This window comes from Herpailurus yagouaroundi, unplaced genomic scaffold (assembly GCF_014898765.1).
Source record: "Herpailurus yagouaroundi ecotype Mexico unplaced genomic scaffold, PumYag 139, whole genome shotgun sequence".
Lineage (NCBI taxonomy): Eukaryota > Metazoa > Chordata > Mammalia > Carnivora > Felidae > Herpailurus > Herpailurus yagouaroundi.
This window is the reverse complement of record NW_024412394.1, coordinates 31,553,957-31,573,293: the sequence shown is the minus strand read 5'-3', so window position 1 is coordinate 31,573,293 and position 19,337 is coordinate 31,553,957. Positions and strand designations below refer to the sequence as shown.

Below are 19,337 nucleotides of genomic sequence, written 5' to 3'. Positions count from 1 at the left end.
TAAAAAAGTTGAATAGCATGTATAGTGTATTAGTCTTTTCAGAGTGCTGTAAATAATAGACATTTATTTTCTCATAGTTCTAGAGACTAGAAATCCGTGATCAGGATGTTTGCAGATCATGTCCTATAGGATCTTTCCTCTGTGCTGTCACTCGGGGAGAGAGTGCTCTCTGGTGTTTCTTCCTCTTCCTAAAGGACTCAATTCCATGGGGCTAGGATCCCACTGTTATGACCTCATTTAAGTGATTACCTTCCTGAAGGCCCTGTATCCAAAACCCTTCACATTTGGGGTTAGAGCTCCAACATAGGGATTTTGTGAGGACAAATTCAGACCATAACATTCTGTTCTCTGGCCCCCCAAAATTCATGTCCTTCATACATGTGAAATACATTCATCCCATCCCAGCAGCCCCCAAAGTGTTAACTCAGCATCAGTTGTAGGTCTAAAGTCTCATCTAATATCCTCTAAATCCAGTATAGGTGAGACCCGAAGTATGATTTATCCGTCTGAGTCAAAGGAGTCAAAATTCTTCATTAGCAGTGAGCTTGTAAAAACAGACAAATTTTGTGCCTCAAAGGTAGAATGGTAGGACAGGCATAGGATGGATGTTTCTATTCTAAAAGGGATAAATTGGAAGGAATGAAAGGATTATGCATCCCATGCAAATCCAAAACCTAACAAGGCAAATTATTCGATCTTAAGGCTCAAGAATAATCATCCTTGGTTGAATGCTCCACTGTCCAGGCCCATTGAGGGGTAGGTAGTAGAATCACTACTATGGCCCTAGGTATTGGGCCTATCCTCTTAGTTCTGGGCATAGGTCCTGCTCCCTTGACTCCTTGCAGCAGTTGCCCTGTGGCCACAATTGAGGAAATAGAAGAGGAAGCAACCTTTTCCCTGGGCCTATAGTGGGAGTGGCAGCCCTCATTATAACTGAATTGCTTTTGGATACTTTTTCTTGAAGGATAAAGCATGTTCTCAGCTAAATAATTCTGTTATCCTGTCCTGTGAATCCCCCAAATCTCATAACCTTCCTTATTTTGTCCCATCTGTGTTCCCTTTATGTCAAATTGGCAGTGTTTCTGCTAGTATCATCCCACCATTGTTCCTGGCTTCTGGTGAAATGGCTGATTAAATCCGTGGTTTCCACCTTTATTAATCTCCTTATCAGCCTGTTCAGCCACCATCTTAGAACAGGCTTCATTATTTTTTACAATACTTTTGGGCCAGTTCCTTTTTGCTTAACAGTTCCTTTACCTTACCTGTCTCCTCTCTCAGTTTTCTGTAAACCGTAAGGAGAAACCAGCCTACTCTTTCAACACTTTGCTTAGAATCCTCCTCAGCTAAGTACCCAATTTCATCTCTTAAAAGTTCTGCTTTTCATAGAACCACAAAACAATTCAGCCCAAAAGTCCTTCTCACTGTATAACATGTTATCTTCTTTCTTTTAGTTTCCGATAATATGCTCTTCATTTCTAGCTAAGATTTTACCTGGATGACCTTTAGCAGCCATATTTCTACCAACATGTATTCATGAGATGATCTATGTCTTTTCTAAGACAGCAATGGTTGCTCTTTTTTCAGTTGTTCCTAGAATTGTGTTTAGTATCCATATTTTTTATCAATAGTCTCTTTGTTAAAATACAAAATTCCACTGGGTAAATTTGAAGATCTAGTTGGCTTTATTCAGCAATTCATGAATTGGACAGCATCCATCTAGCAAATAGAAAGGAGCTCTAAGGAGTTAATGCAAAATGGAAGGCTTCTAGAGGGAGAAGTTGGTGAGATAAGGAAATTCAAAGAGTGAATTGTTTCAGGGAAGGTCACCTTCCCTGAGGGGAAGGCAGGGGATTTTATCAGGCAGATTACCTAACTAGTACTGACTAGGAAATTTCAGATTGATTAGTTTAAAATTCCACTTCTAGGGGCCCCTGGGTGGCTCAGTCAGTTGGGGGTCTGACTTCGGCTGGGGTCATGATATCTGGGCTCCTGGGTTTGAGTCCCGTGTTGGGCCCTTTGCTGACAGCTTGGAGCCTGGGGCCTGCTTCTGTGTCTCCGTCTCTCTGCCCCTCTCCTGCTCAAGCCCTCTCTTTCTCTCAAAAATAAAATAAGAGGATTAAAAAAAATTTTTTTTTAATTCCACTCCTGGGAGAGGCTGCAACTGCAATTAGGTTAGGTATTAAATATTGGTGGGATTCAGCACTAGTGACTCCATTTGGGACTTTTTTTTTTTTCTTTTATTCTTTTTTCACACCTTCAGGGCAGCCTAGGCTTTTTCTGGCATACACCTTAAAACTCTTCCAGCTTTTGCCCATTACTGAATTTCAAAGAGACAGCCACATTTTTAGGTATTTGTTATAGTAGGAATCCACTTTATGGTATCAAAATCTATAACTGTCTACTTGGGCTGTGGTAACAAAATAGCACAGACTGGGTAGCTTATCCAGTGAACATTTATTTTCTCACAGTTCTGGAGTTGTGAAGGCTAAAAGTCCATGATCAAGGTGTCAGCACATTTGGTTCTTGGTGAGGATACCTTACTTGTAGATAGCTACCTTTTCACTGTGTCCTCACATGGTCTTTACTCTGTGCTAGCAGGGGGAGAGAGAGCTCTCTAGTGTCTCTTCCTCTTCTTATAAGGACACCAATCCTGTTGGATTACAGCCTTACCTGTAGGACCTCATTTAACCTTAATTGCCTCCCTAAAGGTTCAATATCCAAATGCCATTAAATTGGTGATTAGGGCTTTAACATATGAATTTTAGGGGGACCAGTTGAGTTCATAACATTGTGGTAACTGAGAGGCTGTAGTTAGCATGGAGTATTTGAAGAATGACCTGAAACATACAATGTGAATTTAAACTCTCACAGTATTGAAAAAAAGTATGTTGTGACGTTTCAGGTATTTGTGTGGGTGACAGGCTATGGCATTACCCAGGTAGGTGAACTCTGGGTTTTATATACAATGTTTAAGAAATGTCCAGTTTTATCCTGCTGATCAGTTGAAAGACAGTGAAGATGTATATACATTTATGTTTGTGAATGCATGAAAGTAATTATATATGAATTTATTTTAAGAGTTGCAACACCATGAAGGATGCATTTGAAAGGGGCATTTGGGAATTGGGTTGGAGAATTGAAATATAAATGATAGGAAGACCAGTTAGGTAATTATTGTAATAGTTCAGCTGACAGATGAGGGTCTAAACTAGAGTAGTTACAAAGAGAACAGACTGGAAGAAACTGATAAAATATTTGGAAGATAAATATGACTTGGTGATTGAGTGTAAGATGTGAAAAATCTTACTTTCTATTCTACTGAGTTTATCATTTCAGTTTCATATCTACTGAAATTCATTAGCCTTTCCATTGTCTTTTCCTTTAAGTGATAATCTGTATTAAACTAATACAGTGAGTCAAATTGGGTATAAAATATTTTTACTAAGCAGTTTTTCAGTTTTACTATTTTAAGAGTGTAAGAGAAATTTATAACCTTATGAGGCCACAGTTCTCATCTTGATCTAGTATGGTGTGTCTTTGGAAGCTGAAATTCTCTGTCTGCATTTTTTTTTTTTTTTTTTTTTGGGAGAGACTGAGATTAAGAAAATATCTGTACTTTCTACCACACAAATCTCATTATACTCGTTGGTTATTTTAGTGTCATCATCATTTAGTAAATGGCTGATAACCTTATTAAATGCTGCCTCCTCATCAAAATTGATGTATTTATATTCCAGACACATCTGACTTTAGTTTTAGTTGCCATTGCATCTGTTAGGAGAAACTCCTTTCTCTTCATAGATCTTTGTCTATAGGCTGACATTTGGCTGGTGAACACTAGTTTGCCCCTTCTGGTGGTTAAGAGGTTGAAACGCTTCCATATGAGTCAGCTGCTGCTCTGCCTTCTTGAGTCTTCTTACCCCACCCTAGGCCCATTTAAAGGGTAAAGCCTGGTTCAGCAGTGTCTTCCAGAATTAAGGCCAGTGTCTCTGTTGACTGGTTCATGTCTTTGCCATATTGGTTGTTAAATGTTTTGGATATTATTGCCCAGGATATATAGATGAATTTAGTTGTAACTCTTGAATTCTGCTTATAGATGTTTATCTTAGTTTATGTGAAAGTATTTTGCTAATGTTTCTTAGATTATACAGTCCTGATGGCAAGATTCCCCTAACTGAGGAGAACCTGTTTGGGGTTTGTGCTTTCGTTACTCCCTATAGTTCCTACCTAAAAATCAGTGCTAAAATGTTAACTCTACTGGATCTCTTCACAATCAGTATTTTTCCTGAAGTCATCCTGACAGTAGTTTGGGCCATTTGAACTTTAAATTTTTTTTTTTTTTTTTTTTTTTTTTTGGTTTTCTAAAGAAACTTTAGAAAGTTTCTTTGTTAAATATTTAAACTGCTAAAGAACCCAGCTCAGGAGTTTGAATATGTAAGTGTCATCAACAACTAAGAGTTAATTTTCTTCTACTTTTGGGTAGAACCTTTGTTTACCTAAAACTGACATAGATAAAAAATATTCTAAGTATGAATACTAGTTTTAGATATTTGTAATACATATTTCTGTTTAAGTACTATAGGTGATATTTTGTGCAACACAGAAGTTTTTCCTCCTACTCACAGAATTGGTCACTGCCAACTTACAAATTCAAAATAAACTTTTTAAAATATAATAAATATATATATCTGGAAAAAACTCTGTCCAAATAAAATAGATACTATATAGATAGTTTTTTCTTCCTTGCTTTATACTTTTATTGAAATGCAAATAAATAAGTTAATATCATCATAGAAGTATAATTTGCAAGAGGTTTATTTTTTTATGTTTTGATTCTACTTGACTACTTTTATTTGTTTTTTGATTTTATGGCCAGGGCAACAAATAATGAACTTTTTACATTTATTGCTCTAATTTTGTCACTTTTCTTTCTGAAAGTGGTGTGAACTAAGTCTCCAAGATTGAGTGTAGTAAATGGACATCAATGCAAATAGTTAAAAATTTAAATAACCTCCTGACATGCTCTGATCATTCACCTTTTTATAAGAATAAAAAGTATCAGTAGTACCAAGGGGTAAAGGTTTAAAACAGAAAAGTAGAATGATTGCTTTGTTTTACTTGCACACATTATCAGAGTGAATACCTTACTGTATATATTGTTGAACTCATTTAGTATTTCCTCTTTACAGAAGAGGATAGATCTTTGTGCTTTGCTTACAATTAAATTAGGTTAGAAAGGAGGTAGTGTTAGAGTCATTTCTTACATTCCTGTTTGATTCTCTACATGTACAATTTAAGGGATACCCAGCCCTTTACCTTAATCTTGTTTCTGAGTTAGGCACTAAAGTGACTGTCAACCTTCTTCCTTCTCTTCCCTTCTCTTTTCTTTCTCTTGTTTATTTCATCTCTGTCTTCCATTTTCTCCCAGTTTAAGCATCTAGAGTAAGTCCTAGGAAGCTAGCTCACTGTTACTTCCATGATGCCCCTTCAACTGTGGATTGAAAAATAAATAGAAACTACTTTAATTATATGTATTGGTTAGAATCTTGAATGACATAAAAAAAAATGCTAAGAAGAGAGTAGAAATTGCCCTAGCTTCACAACATGATATTTACCATTTATTTTGATATATTTCTGTTCTATTTATATAAATATGTTGAAATCATTATATATATTCTGTTCTTCTGATTTAAGACAAATTCTTGACCTTTTTTGTATTATGGCCTTTTTGGTTTTTAGCCCATGTCTCCTTTTCAAAATTATCTTATCTTTACTTTGAGAGAGCAGGAGAGAGCGCCTTCAAGCCAGGGAGAGACAGAAGGAGAGGGAGAGAGAGAAACTCAAACAGGCCCCATGCCCAGCATGGAGCCCCGATGGAGAGAGGGGCATGATCTTATGACCTTGAGATCATGACCTGAGGCGAAATCAGGAGTCAGATGCTTAACCAACTTGAGCCACCTAGGTGCCCTCTTCTCAAAATATTTTAAATGCAAAAAATAAAATACATAGGACTACAAAGAAAACTAATTATACTGAATACAGTAATAAAACTAAAAGAAATTTATAATGTAGTAAACACATATGTAAGAAACTTACCACACCCCTCTGTACATGGTGCAGATTTGGTTTGTTAATGTGTGTGTGGTGATGGGGGAGGTTAATCTTTGTATAAAAAAATCACTAGACGGGCACCTGGGTGGCTCAGTTGGTTGGGCAGCCAACTTTGGCTCAGGTCATGATCTCACAGCTTGTGAGTTCAAGCCCTGTGTCGGGCTCTGTGCTGACAGCTCAGGGCCTGGGACCTGCTTCGGATTCTGTGTCTCCCTCTCTCTCTGCCCCTCCCCTGCTCACACTCTGTCTCTGTCTCTCAAAAATAAATAAACATTGAAAAAAAATTTTTTAATTACTAGAAATTGAATTTTAGACCATTTCCTTTTATTCAGATTTTTATCTTTAAAACCATTAAGCAGAATTATTTTCTTTTTTGTAGTGCTTTTGTTCCTCTGAATGTTCCAAATAACAAAAATTCTACAGAGTGGGAAAAAGTGAAATTCTTGTTTGAAGAACTTGGAAGTAGTCGTAAGTATTCTTTTTAAAAACACACTCATAATAATACATATTTTGTACTTCTTGGGACTTTTCTGAGTAGTCTGTTTTTATAGTGTTAAGAATTTAACCTTACAGCTCTTTTGACTTGTGGTTAAAAGTGTGCTAGAAAAATTGGGAACTGTGTGATGTTAAGACTTACTTCTAACTATTATGTAGTTAGTCTCTTCATACAGTTACCAAGTTGAAACAAAAATATGATCTTCAAAGAATTTTAGCAGTGAAGGTCTTATAATTTCTATGTATTCATTAATTCACCTGGGATTATATAGACAATGTTAAAGAAATGTGCTTGATATATTGTTTTTTATTTCTAACTTTTAGCCAATGAGAGAACCCTATATTGCTGTTTGATCATGATTAATTTTTTAAATGTTTATTTATTTATCAGAGTGACATAGTGCGTGCATGTGAGTGCAAGTGTGGGAGGGGCAGAGAAAGAGGGAGAGAGAGAATCCCAAGTAGGCTCCATGCTGCCCACCCCCTAGACACAGGATTTGATCTCACGAACGATGAGATCATGACCTGAGCCAGTATCAAGAGTAGGATGCTTAATCGACTGAGCCACCCAGGTGCCCCAGTAATTTTCTTATATAGAATATAAATTACAGAGGTTTTGTATGAATGAAATAACATTTTATTATAAATGTACCTTACCAAAACATTCAGAATTGCTTTTTCAGAAGTTTTCCTTATGTGATGTAGGGTTTTAGAAGGAAAAAAATAGGCAGGTTCAGGTTAGGTTAAGAAAGATGCTCACTCATTGAAAAGATACAATGGGTATTAGAAACTGATATAAATGTGTACTTATTACTCAATTTCATGTGCATTTGAACATAGTAATAACTTTATTTTCGAAGAAACCTAGAATATCTATTTTACAAACCTGAAAAATTCTTATTGCTTTTCTATTTATTTTTAATAGGTACTGTACATTCTTGATCAACATTTCTTTTTCCTTACCCAGATACAATATTAAATGATGATTAAATTAAATCTTAGAGTCCTTGCTATACAACTTCTTAATTTTCTTGCTTTCCACTTAAGATTTCATCTTATAAATTGTGTTCCATTAATATCTTGCTGATACTAGCAAGAACTAGGATAGCAATCCTGGCATCTACTAATACTAAATTGTCAGGATTTATGCACCTGATCCTATTACTGAGGAATAAATTGCTTCTTGTCTTATAGTTAACTCCTTCAGGTCTCTTGAGTAATTACTCCTCTGCCTTAAACATCATTTCATAAGTTATGCTAGTCTTTGAGTATTAGTATAACTTGAATCAGTAATTATATAGGTAGCATTATTCTAATTTCTGTAATCTCATGCTCTTTAGTCTTAACATTATTTCTTTTACCTCAAATCTTAAACACCATATCCTAGAGTACATTTTACTTACCAAAATTAGTAATATTAATTTTTTTGACTGGTCAGCCATGTTAACATAATACTCCATTTTATCAACTGTAAGATTCATAGTTTCCCACATTTTTATATTTCTAATATTAGGATGCATCTTATTTTTTCTTTAATTTTTTTAACGTTTATTATTTAATTTTGAGAGAGAGAGAGAGAGAAAGAGAGAGAGAACAAGCCAGGGACAGGCAGAGAGAGAGGGAGACACAGGATCTGAAACAGGCTCCAAGCTTTGAGATGTAGGCACAGAGCCCAATGTGGGGCTCAAACTCAGGAATCATGTGATTGTAACCTGAACTGAAGTCAGATGCTTAACTGACTAAGCCACCCAGGTGTGCTTTATAAGTGATAGTACTTTAAAATTGCTATCAGCAAAATACCAGATCTCTCCTTGTTTTATGAACACTTTCTGTTGATAATTCTAGTAATATCAAGAAAGTAATAGCATCAAATGTTTTTGAATCCATAAAATATGATGTTTTAGCTTTATGAGATTAAGGCTTAAAATTTAGCCTTGCATGGTTTGTGAATTAGTTCATAATATGCTTTGTTCATGTGTTATATAAAAGCAAGACATGAGTTTTAAGAAGATAGATGATTCTAATTTTATTGTTATTCATGAAAAGATTAATATACATTAAATTAAAATTATATTTGGTTCCACAGGACTTGCATTTTAACTAGTTCAAAGCAGTTTTGGGGTGCCTAGGTGGCTCAGTTGGTTATGCATCTGACTTCAGTTCAGGTCATGATCTCACAGCTTGTGGGTTTGAGCCCCGGGTTGGGCTCTGAGCTGACAGCTCAGAGCCTGATCCTGCTTTGGATTTTGTATCTCCCTCTCTCTCTGTTCCCTCCCCTGCTCTCTCTCTCTCTCTCTCTCTCTCTCTTTCTCAAAAATAAACATTTAAAAAAATGAAAAAAAAAAAGAAAAAATGAAACAGTTTCGATAGGACCTACATTACAACTGGAAAAATTAGTATTACTAACATTTAAGAATTTTCAAATTTGCATTGTATTTTATTGTATAATCTGGTATAATAATTTAAAAGTGTTACTCCTGCCTCTGACTTATTGGCCTTCCCTTAAATAATTTCCTAAGTCTAACTTGTTAACATAGAATTCTATATTGGTGCTTTGTTTGAATTTATTTTTTTGTGTTTGCTTTTTTCCCCCCTGCCACATGGGCAGGCCAGCTCCTTTCAAATTAAAGGGTGAAATATAAACTCTCTAAGATTTTAGTTTTAGACTCTATGTTGAAAACTTAATTGAAAATTAAGAACAACGAAACCAAGAGTATCAAGATGGAAGGGAGAGGAAGAAAAAGTCAAGGTCACTGGCTTTCCTGGGTAATGTTATTTTTTTCAAGGTCTGCCATTGAGAAAGTCTAGGATGGTTTTTTTTTGCCACCTTTTGAGCATGTAATATTTTGCTGCTTTCTTTTTAAGCTCAATTAGACAGTAGTTTTTCTGTTTAATTTTAAGAAGTGAAAGAAAGAAAATCTTAGTCCGAAAGATCTTCTGCAAATCAGTTTGTGAATAGCTTTTTAAAAACTCTTGTCTCCACTTGGAGTTGACACTTCAAAGATGAGGTAATACACATTGAGTTTATTCCTTCAGAATGTATTAAGAAACCCAGTTTTTATATTTTTATATTGATTTTTTGAATATGAATGTTTGAATAGTATATATGTACACTTTTAACAGAGTTCTTATTCCTTTGCAGATGGTTTAGCTGCATTGTCATTTTCTATCAGTTCTCTGACCTTGATTGGAATGTTGGCAGCTATAACTTACACAGTAAGTGTAATGCTGATAATTGAGTTAAAATTAAAAAAATTACTTCATAAAGTAATACCTTAGTCATGTATTCAATTATATATTCCTCTTTAACATTTTAGTGCATTCTTCTTCATTTTCTTAAGTTTTCTTTACATAGAGGAAGGCAAACTTTTAACTACTTAGTCACAATCATTTTATCTGTGTTTCTGAAATTTAATATTTAGAAACAAATCTTATAACTTGTAAACCTTGAAGTTAGTTATATACTATGAAGTAATAGATTTAGTGATTTATAAGCATATTAGAACTCTTAACTGTAGATCAGTATCTATTATGGATGCAATACATTCATCCTACTTGGGCATATAGGGATTTTAAAATTAGATATTTATAACTTAATATTTCTCTAGTGTATAGAATCTAATCTTATACTCAGAGAGAGTATTTTTTATTTTTCCTGGAGATGGTAAGGTCCGAGTTAATAGCTTGCCAGTCTTGTGTACAGACTACTCTTTGAGGGTTTTGCTCCAATTATAGAGGAAAAACCAGTAATAAATGCTTCTTATCTATCTCCTGAAAGAGAATGGTATAAGAAACTTTAAATTATCTAGAACCTTTTCAGATTAATGGAATTTATGTTTATAGCGTTCTTAATTCTTGCAGAAATGGGAAATACTGGTTATAAAGAAAACATTTTTGGATATTGTTCCAATATGTCTTTCTTAGGCATGAAAGAAATGGGCTCTTAGTGTGATAGCAGAATCTAGTTTTGTTAGATAATCATTCAGGTGTCATGATTTAGAATAAAAGAAGTCTAAAATGCATGCATTTTAATATCTGTTAGGTGCTTATTTGGGTACTCTGTTTTATTCATTGCCATTTTTGTTTTTTTTTTCATGTATCACTACATAAGGAATTTGTCATAATATTAGTGGGTAGTTATTCTTCCATCTCACAGAATATAGGGGTAGTATGTTATTCTCTTTTAAGAAGCAGTCACAGATTAACAACAAATTAAGAGTTAGACCTGGACTCAAATTGCTGTTCTGTGCCTGACTCATTAAGCTCATTTTGCATTTGTTTTTTAACCTTCCTGGGTCAGTGCCTTTCCCAGTAAACGGGAATAGAAAAATGCCTCTTATATATTTTTGAAGGTCAAATGACTTTGAAAACTGTAGGAAAATGAGTATATAACAGTGGATAAAAGATTAGTCAGGAGAAACAAATGGAAAAAGAGGAAACCAATACGTAAGATCAATATCAAGAACTGTGAAGGGTCTAAAAATTTATCCTATTTGCAGCCTGCTACAGCTCTTTGGTTGTTGACTGAAGATGCAAGATTTCTGGGTCAAAGACAAAGACTTTTACTTACAGTAATAGCAGTAGCCTTAGGATTAGCAGTTTCTTGTGCTGGTTTCCTGAGTTCACTTCCCATGGGACAACGTTAAGTACACCAGATAGTACTTTCATGTAGAAGAGGAACTTTGAGCTTATGGAACCCGAATCTTTATAATGGACAGTAAGCCTTTCTGCCCTTTGCTGTAGAGAAAGATGCTATCTTTGTTTTCCGAAGGCTGTTTTTCTATGTAAACATCATTGAAAAGATAGTATAGAAAAAAAATGAGCTTTAGTTGCAAGGTGTGCAGAAATGAGAGACCCAGGGAGGATTGTCTTCCAATAGTCAAATGGTAGATGCTATGAAGAAAAATAAGGCAGTATAATGGGATAGACTATACTGGAGGCTGGTTCTGCTGTAAAAGTCAGGAGTGCCTTCTCTAATATTTAAACAGAGACCTGAGTAACCAGCCATGAGGAGGAGTTAAGTGCAAAAATCCTGAGGCAGATACATGTATGCTGTGTTCAGGTAATAGCAGTGAGGCAAAGCCAGTGTGGCTGTAACTCAGTTAACAAGGGGAAGGATGACTGAAGTTTAGATGAGAAATGGCCAGAGGCCATGTTATGTAGAGCCTTTTAGACCATGGTTAGGATTTTGAATTTTGTTTTGAGATTAGAAGCCATTGAAAAGTTTTAAATGGAGAAGTAATAGGATCTAACATTTTAATACCATTGCTCTGGTGGATCTGAATTTCATAAGCTGTGGCAATGGTGAGTGTGGGAGTGGAAAAAATGTGTGAAGTTATTAAAATTCTTTAAAAGAGAGCTTCCCTCTAGGAACAATATTATTGTAAAGTAAATATTTTGAAGTAATATTTTATATTAGTCTAGCTGAAGCTGCAAAAATTATCATTTAAGCAATCAACTAAACCAAATAAAATAATCATACTAAGTTACGATATCCTTAGAAGAACTTTATTTTTCTAGAGTGCAGAAGGCTGGGCTGAGAACATTGATATAACATGGCCCATGCTGGGAACCTAAAAGACATAGACGGTATGCTGAATTGGTAGAGAGGGATCCCTTAAGTCCTAAGCCCAAGGGAGAGGGTCCAATGTAACAGCATAGTAAGATTAAACTAGGACTTACATTTTTTCTTTAAGTAGAACAAGCAATAAAATACGATCCTTGGTGAAGAGTCGTAAATGTGGATATTGTCTGTGGGTCCCTTGAACTACTCTACTATCTAAATTTATTGATTCCTAAAGTGGGAATAATGTTTAATAAGATTTTGAGAATTTAAGCAGTTTACAGAGTCTTGGAATTTGTTGGCCCCTCAGTGGTCACTAGTAGCTCACACTGTTGAATGTTCACACTTTAGTGTGATTTAAACTGTAGTGTACTCCTCTTTTCCACATCTTGCAGTGAAAGTCAACCAGATGCTAATAGCAGTTGGATCATGATCAGTGAGAATGTGGTTTATGTAAAGATGAGTAAGTCAAAGAGGTATTCAAAGTTCTGTGGTCGTTGCTTGGTGGGGGAGGGGATGGAGAGACAAACATCATTTAAATAGCACAAAATGGGGGCGCCTGGGTGGCGCAGTCGGTTAAGCGTCCGACTTCAGCCAGGTCACAATCTCGCGGTCCGTGGGTTCGAGCCCCGCGTCAGGCTCTGGGCTGATGGCTCAGAGCCTGGAGCCTGTTTCCGATTCTGTGTCTCCCTCTCTCTCTGCCCCTCCCCTGTTCATGCTCTGTCTCTCTCTGTCCCAAAAATAAATAAACGTTGAAAAAAAATAAATAAATAGCACAAAATGTGCTCAGAGCTCAGTGGAAGAATGTTTTGCTACCATACCAGTCTGGCCAGTTTTACTATCTAGTGTGTATTGAAGAGACCCTGTTTAAGGGGGTAGCATGGTGGTTGTAGCTGAGCGCTAGTCCCTAGTGAAAGTCTTTATGTAAAATCTGTTATCTGAACCATAGCTTCTCTGTCTGTAAAAATAGGCCATTAACACTCCATCTTTTTTTAAAACTTGAGAGTTGAAAATTAACCTGTTTATAGATAGATGGTTTTATTATACAGAGGTGGTTAATAGTATTAATTATCATATTTGCTTACAGATATAAAGCTTTCTTCCAACTTGTTATGGAAAAGCTTGAGAATCGAGCTTTTCACATTGGTGGAGCATGGAAAGAGGGTACAGTACATATCCATGGGAAATAGAGGAGATTTAATTTTAATTAAAATACCCAAAGTGGGAAGTTAATATTTAGACTATTTTGACCCTGAGTGCGAATAATTAATTTTTAAAGGTAAAGTCATGTCTGTTACAGACCCTGTAACTGTTAGTATTGAGACCAGAGAAGTTTTTGTAATGTGTCAATAGAGTGTGATTTTTCTTACCTATACGTTATTGTTTAGTTTAGAAACTAGTTGATTATTTAAATTTTACCAAGATTATATCTATTCTGTGTCTTTAAGGGATAACCCAATAATTGGGCGCTCAATTTTAGAAGAATATCAGACAACATATAGCTTGACTATTGTTTTCAGCTTAAATTGAAAAGAATCTGCTACTTTTCAAATAAAAAAAGGAAACCTTTAAAGACAAATATTTATGTGGATATTTTAATTTTTTTGGTGCCACCAAGTGGGGAAATGTTGAATATACTTTTCATACAAAATGTATCCTGTGGACCACTGAAGTGCCTATAGAGGTGGTAACTACTGAACTTTCTATTATATACACATTGCAGTGAAAATCTGACCATGTCACATGTGTATTTATGTATACACATGCACATACACACTCACACATATAACATTATGCTAATACATATACATTTAATATAAAATATAAAATATAAAATACTGGATTAAAGAAAATAAAAATGATAAACTAAGGATTCAGAAATAGAAATAGAACATTGGTTGTCAGTAATCTTTGAGGAGAGAAAGGCTCTTTAAAAGTCAAATTTCTCAGCTTTCCATGTGATACTGTTTCATTAAGTCTATGCCACTGATTGTAAAATGTACTTGTACTTTACGTACCACTATGATGATCTATGCCTATGCTTTTTATTATTTATAATTTTTGTTTTATATTTCATGAGGAGTTTTTTACATATGTAAGTACTTTTATTTTTTTTTCACTTATATAAATACATTTAAAAAATCATATTCTTCATATATAATAAAAATATATATACATGAAATAAATTGAAAAGGTGTTCCTAAAACTTCACATTTGGAATCTGAGTCTTCTGAATCACTTTTTTGAATTGGTTATTCATGTCCATGTTTTACTATACAAGATTGTTTCTTGGGGCACCTGGGTAGCTCAGTTAGTTGAGAGTCTGACTCTTGGTTTAGGTTCAGGTCATGATCCCAAGGTCATGGGATCAAGCCCCGTATTGGGCTCTGCACTGAGCATGGGGCTTGCTTAGATATTCTCTCTCTCTCTCTCCCTCTCTCTCTCTCTCCCTCTCCCTCTCCCTCTCTCTCTCTCCCTCCCTCTCTCTCTCTCCCTCTCTCTCTCTCCCTCTCTCTCTCTCCCTCCCTCTCTCTCTCTCCCTCTCCTTCTGCTCCTCACCCCAGCTCACACGTGTGTGCTCTCTCTCAAAAAAAAAAAAAAGTTTCTTTTGTCTTATCAAGAGAATTAGTGATGTAGCTTTTCTTGAAGCCTCTACTCTTATCTCTGAAATTTTCTTTGAAGGTGCTAACATACCCAATGTGTGTATAAACTGATTTTGTTGTTTCTTGTCTTGCCATATGAAGGGCAAATGGAAAATGGCTTTTACCTTGGGTATGTTGCTTTAAGCTCATAAAGCACTTGACTGTTGCTTTGCAAGAAAATACAGAATTATGCTCCTTGTTTCAATAAGTATTTGCTTCACTGTTGGCTCCTTTGCTCTCTTTCTACATGTTAACTTTTTGTTTCAATGTCAAATCACAGCCCTATCTTAAAGATATTTTAAGTGGCAATTAAACTCAGTAGTGATAGCAAGAATGCATGTAACTCTGATGAAGAAGTAACTATAAAGCAACCAGCTGAGACCAAATTTGTGCCTGGGCTGGTAATGACAGCTATGTCATGACTTCTGTGTAGCCAGTGATTATAAGAGGCATCCGAATTTCACTAATGTTAAATGTGAGAAAATATATATGTATCTTAGAATCAATGAATATTTAAAGGGGAAATCTTAATTGAGTATATGTTTAATGAATTGTTTCATTAGTCAGAACAGCACACGTGTTCTTGAGTAATAGGTGTTACAAGTACATGTAAGACATTTATGCAGTCTACAGGCAGTACCTTTATAGTTTTCCATGGATCACAGATTGGAAACTATCATTCCGGATATTAGAGATATATATATAGAGGAAAGTTGCTGTTCTAAACTGGGCGGTGTAAGAAGGTATTAGAAATGTTTGTAATTTGTATATATTCTTTTGAAAATTTTGGGTTTTAATATGGATGGTGCTTTATTTTTGGAACTTGAAACAAATAAAATTGGAGGCAATTATGACCAACCTGGAAGCATATTAAATGATACAATCTCTTTAGCCTTGTTGATTTTCTGGTAATTCACTAGAGGGCAGTAGTAAGCAATAAAAGTTTGTTCCTGAAACGGATAGCTTTTTAAATACATTTTTTCCAAAGAAGTCTGAGGTTAAGTTCAAAAAGACTATTTGAGAACCTAAGGTTGTGTTGACTAAATGTTTCATGTCAATTTTATTAGAATCTAAATATTATGGTTACATTTCCTGATAATCGTTGAAACTTAAACATGCAATCCTTCCTCCCCCCACAAAAACTCTAAAAGGTAGGTAACCCCAAACAATGACAACTTTCTCTAATTGTTTTTTTCAGACAATTAAAAATTCATGAAAAGATGTATTCTGGTCCCCTGTTAGCACAAGGTGTTACCAAGGACATATCTTTATTTTCTTAGATTTTTGTGTTAAGCTATTTAGGAATTTAGTTCAGCTAGTCTAATAAATATGTAAATTCCATGTAAGGAATTAGGTTTGTGTGAACTAAGATTTATTTTTCAAACAATTTTTGGTTAAATATTAATAGAAACAATTATTTTAGTAATTTGATAAATCTTTATTCTTAGAATAAAGGTAGGAAAAAGAATTGAGACCTAGTTTTTATAGATCAGATAGTCTCCTGTACTTGTTAGTAGTCTGGCTGATTAATCTATGTTTATAAGAATTTTCTGAGTGATTCTGATTAGCCAAGTTTGGCCAATGTGCAGTGTGTTTAGTGATGAAACAAATGTACAGACCAATCATGTTAACGTACAGTGTTTTGTACTATAATAGAGTAATAAGCAAGGCACATTTCAAGTCAAGGCATATTTCTCAGACATGGTGTAATTAAGCTGAGGCCTGAAGGGCATTGAAATTTGCTAGAGAAGTAGAGATGATAAGTTGGGCATTCTAGATAAAGGCACTGCATGTGTCAAAGTGTGGAAGCTGGAAAAGCCTTTGTAAAACTGGAGTGTTTTAAGAATAGTGAACAATTCAGAGGTATGAGGCATGAGACACGCTGGTAGGGGTCATGAAGAGGTTTGTATGCCAGGATTAGATAATTACAAGACCAGTAATTCACAAGACCAGTCATTCTACCTATCATTGAAAAAAACAAAACAAAGCAAAATGAAACAAAACAATCTTACATGATACAGAAAAAAGTTGTACAACATAGAATTGCTCTGGTTGAAGTAGCAGCAGGCCTGGCTACCTGCCTTCTTGTCTCCTGTAGTGGCCCTAAAGGCACCTACCCAGAATCCTAGGGTCTCCTCCTAGAGCCCTTTGAAAACTATTTTAATTCATCCTAGATATCTTAATGGAAGTTAATTAGAGGAGTGACATAATCTGATGTGGGTGCTAGAGATTACTTTGCAAGCAGTGTAGAAGTTAGGTTTATAGAAGTGAGACTAGTAGACTACAGATTCTTTCGGAAATAATATTGAATACTGAGGTTCTGTATTTGGGGATAAAATCCATTCAACAGAGAGTAACAAGCATTGGGGTAAAATAAGCTTGTTTGGAGGTGGTTGGGAGGACAGGGAATTTATTTGGGCATAAACTGTTTAGCAAAATATTTTTGCCTTGGAATTTGGTTGTAAAAAGCAACATAGACTTGGTGTTAAAACGATATGTGAATGCAGATGATTGGTAAATAATCATGGTAATACTGCTTATTCATCAGAGTCTGAAAGTATTATGTTACTTTCTTCCCAATAATGTTTTGAAAATTTGTGGAACTACTAGAAGAAACAAATGGGTCAGATGGTAAAAGGGATAGGAAAGTCCTGTAAGGAAAGGTTAAAGAGCTGTGGTATACTTTGGCTCCTGTAGGCTTCTTAATTTACATTTTCAGTGTTTTAAGTATATAATATTTTATATTCTTTACTTTTTCTATTTTATCAAGGTCATTACAAGTATAAATTTGATAAGAATTTATTAATTGCAAAAAAATTACTCTAAATTATGTGTTCTTCTAATATGAAACAGAACCTTCTTCCTACTATCGGAACCTACTTCCTACTACCACTTTAGGAAGAAGGGGAGATGATAGGGAAATCATGAGAACATTAACTTTAAAATACTATATTTTAAGGTATTTCTCCCTTAGAAAATACAAGGATTTGAATATTGGGTAATAATTTTATATAATTATCTAGATACAATGTGTTATAGGCAGTTGGTATTACCTGATAGAACTAGTTGATTTCTGGGATTTTAGTATGTTCTTTGTATTCTCCCTTAATTAAAAATAAATAAATAAATAAATAAAATAAAACAAAACCAAACCATGGAGAGAGTTTAAAGATGGTGGAGAGAGCTTAAAGAAGACCCTGAACTCACCTTCTCCCATGGACATGATAAACTTACAGCTATATTTGGAACTAGATGAACAGCACCTCCACAACAAAAGACAAAAAAGACACATTCAGTAGTATAGGAGAATCAAAGATATGGCCTCACCCAGGGGACCCCATCCCAGGGGATGCCACAATCAGGAGGGATCCCCCAAATAAGGAACTCTCCCTTGAGTAAAGAGATTGTGTCCCCTATCAGGCATCCTGACCCTAGGGGCTGGCACTGGAGAGATATGCTGCCCCCCCCACCCCCCTGCCAAAAAAATCCTATCTGGTTTTGAAAATCAATGGGTAGGTTAAGAGAGGGAGAATCATAGAACTATAGGGAACAGAGATTTCTGCTCATAAGTGGTGTGTGCGTACACCTGCTCTCCCCAAGATCCAGCACAAAAGCAACAGATTGAAGAGCACTTATACTGTGAGAGAGAACCACTTAACTAATTTTAAGGTGGCTATGACAAAGGCAGGGACCTATAGGGACTTTATCTGGTGATGGAAGCATTGGTGGAGTCCATTTTTGGAATCTCATTCTAACTTGCTGATGACAGAGCAGATGTGTGCCATTTTTGTTACCCTTCCTGTAGCATGCTAGCACTAGAGTGCATACTCTGTCCACTTACCCCTTACCCTGGCTGGCAAGCACCCCGCACCACATAGCCCCCCAGCTGCAAAAGGGCCAGGCTAGTGTCCCCACTGTACTCACTCAGTGATTAGACTGCACATGGGCCAGATGAGCACCATGATCCCCACTTTCCCCATGGAGCAGCCAAGCTGCAGGTGGTCCAAGTGGGTGCTGTAAGTCCTGCCCAACCTGTGCAGAGAACCAAGCTGCAGCTGGGCTGGTAGAGTGCGCTGAGCCCTGCCCTCACTGTGCAGCAGCCAAGCCACAACCCAGTTGGTCCAGCAACTTGAGTCCTACCTTCCTGTGCACCTGATAGGCTACAACTGGGCTGATGAGCACCTGAGCCCTGTTGTCCCCTAGCAGCATCCAGGCTGTAATTAGCTTCTAGAGGGACCTTAAGCCCCATCTAACCTGCATAGAGACTGGGTCATAACCATGATGGGCAAGCAGCTGGAACCCCACTCTTCCTGCACAGTGCCTGAGCCACAACTGGGTGGGATGAGTGACCTTTCCACACAGCAGTGCTGGCTCTGCCACAGCTGGTGGGCATATGCAGCAAATAGAGTGGACATTCATATGAAGTGCCTGGCTCTGATGGCCAAGGGAGATTGGTCTCATGGCCCACATGAACCAGCTGTTACACACGACCACTCTTTCAAGACTGAGGGAGGTAGCTATTTCAC

At 36.1% G+C, this 19,337-nt stretch overlaps 1 protein-coding gene across 2 annotated transcripts in view; it reads left to right on the top strand.

The window, feature by feature from the left end:
* Window positions 1–19,337, top strand: part of LMBRD1 (LMBR1 domain containing 1) — a 113,549-nt gene that overhangs the window by 36,074 nt on the left and 58,138 nt on the right. For both annotated transcript variants that reach the window (XM_040473871.1, XM_040473870.1), the window contains exons 6-7: window positions 6,491–6,579; window positions 9,749–9,822. In XM_040473871.1, coding sequence (XP_040329805.1) covers window positions 6,491–6,579; window positions 9,749–9,822 — 163 coding nt within the window. The remainder of the gene's footprint in view (window positions 1–6,490; window positions 6,580–9,748; window positions 9,823–19,337) is intronic.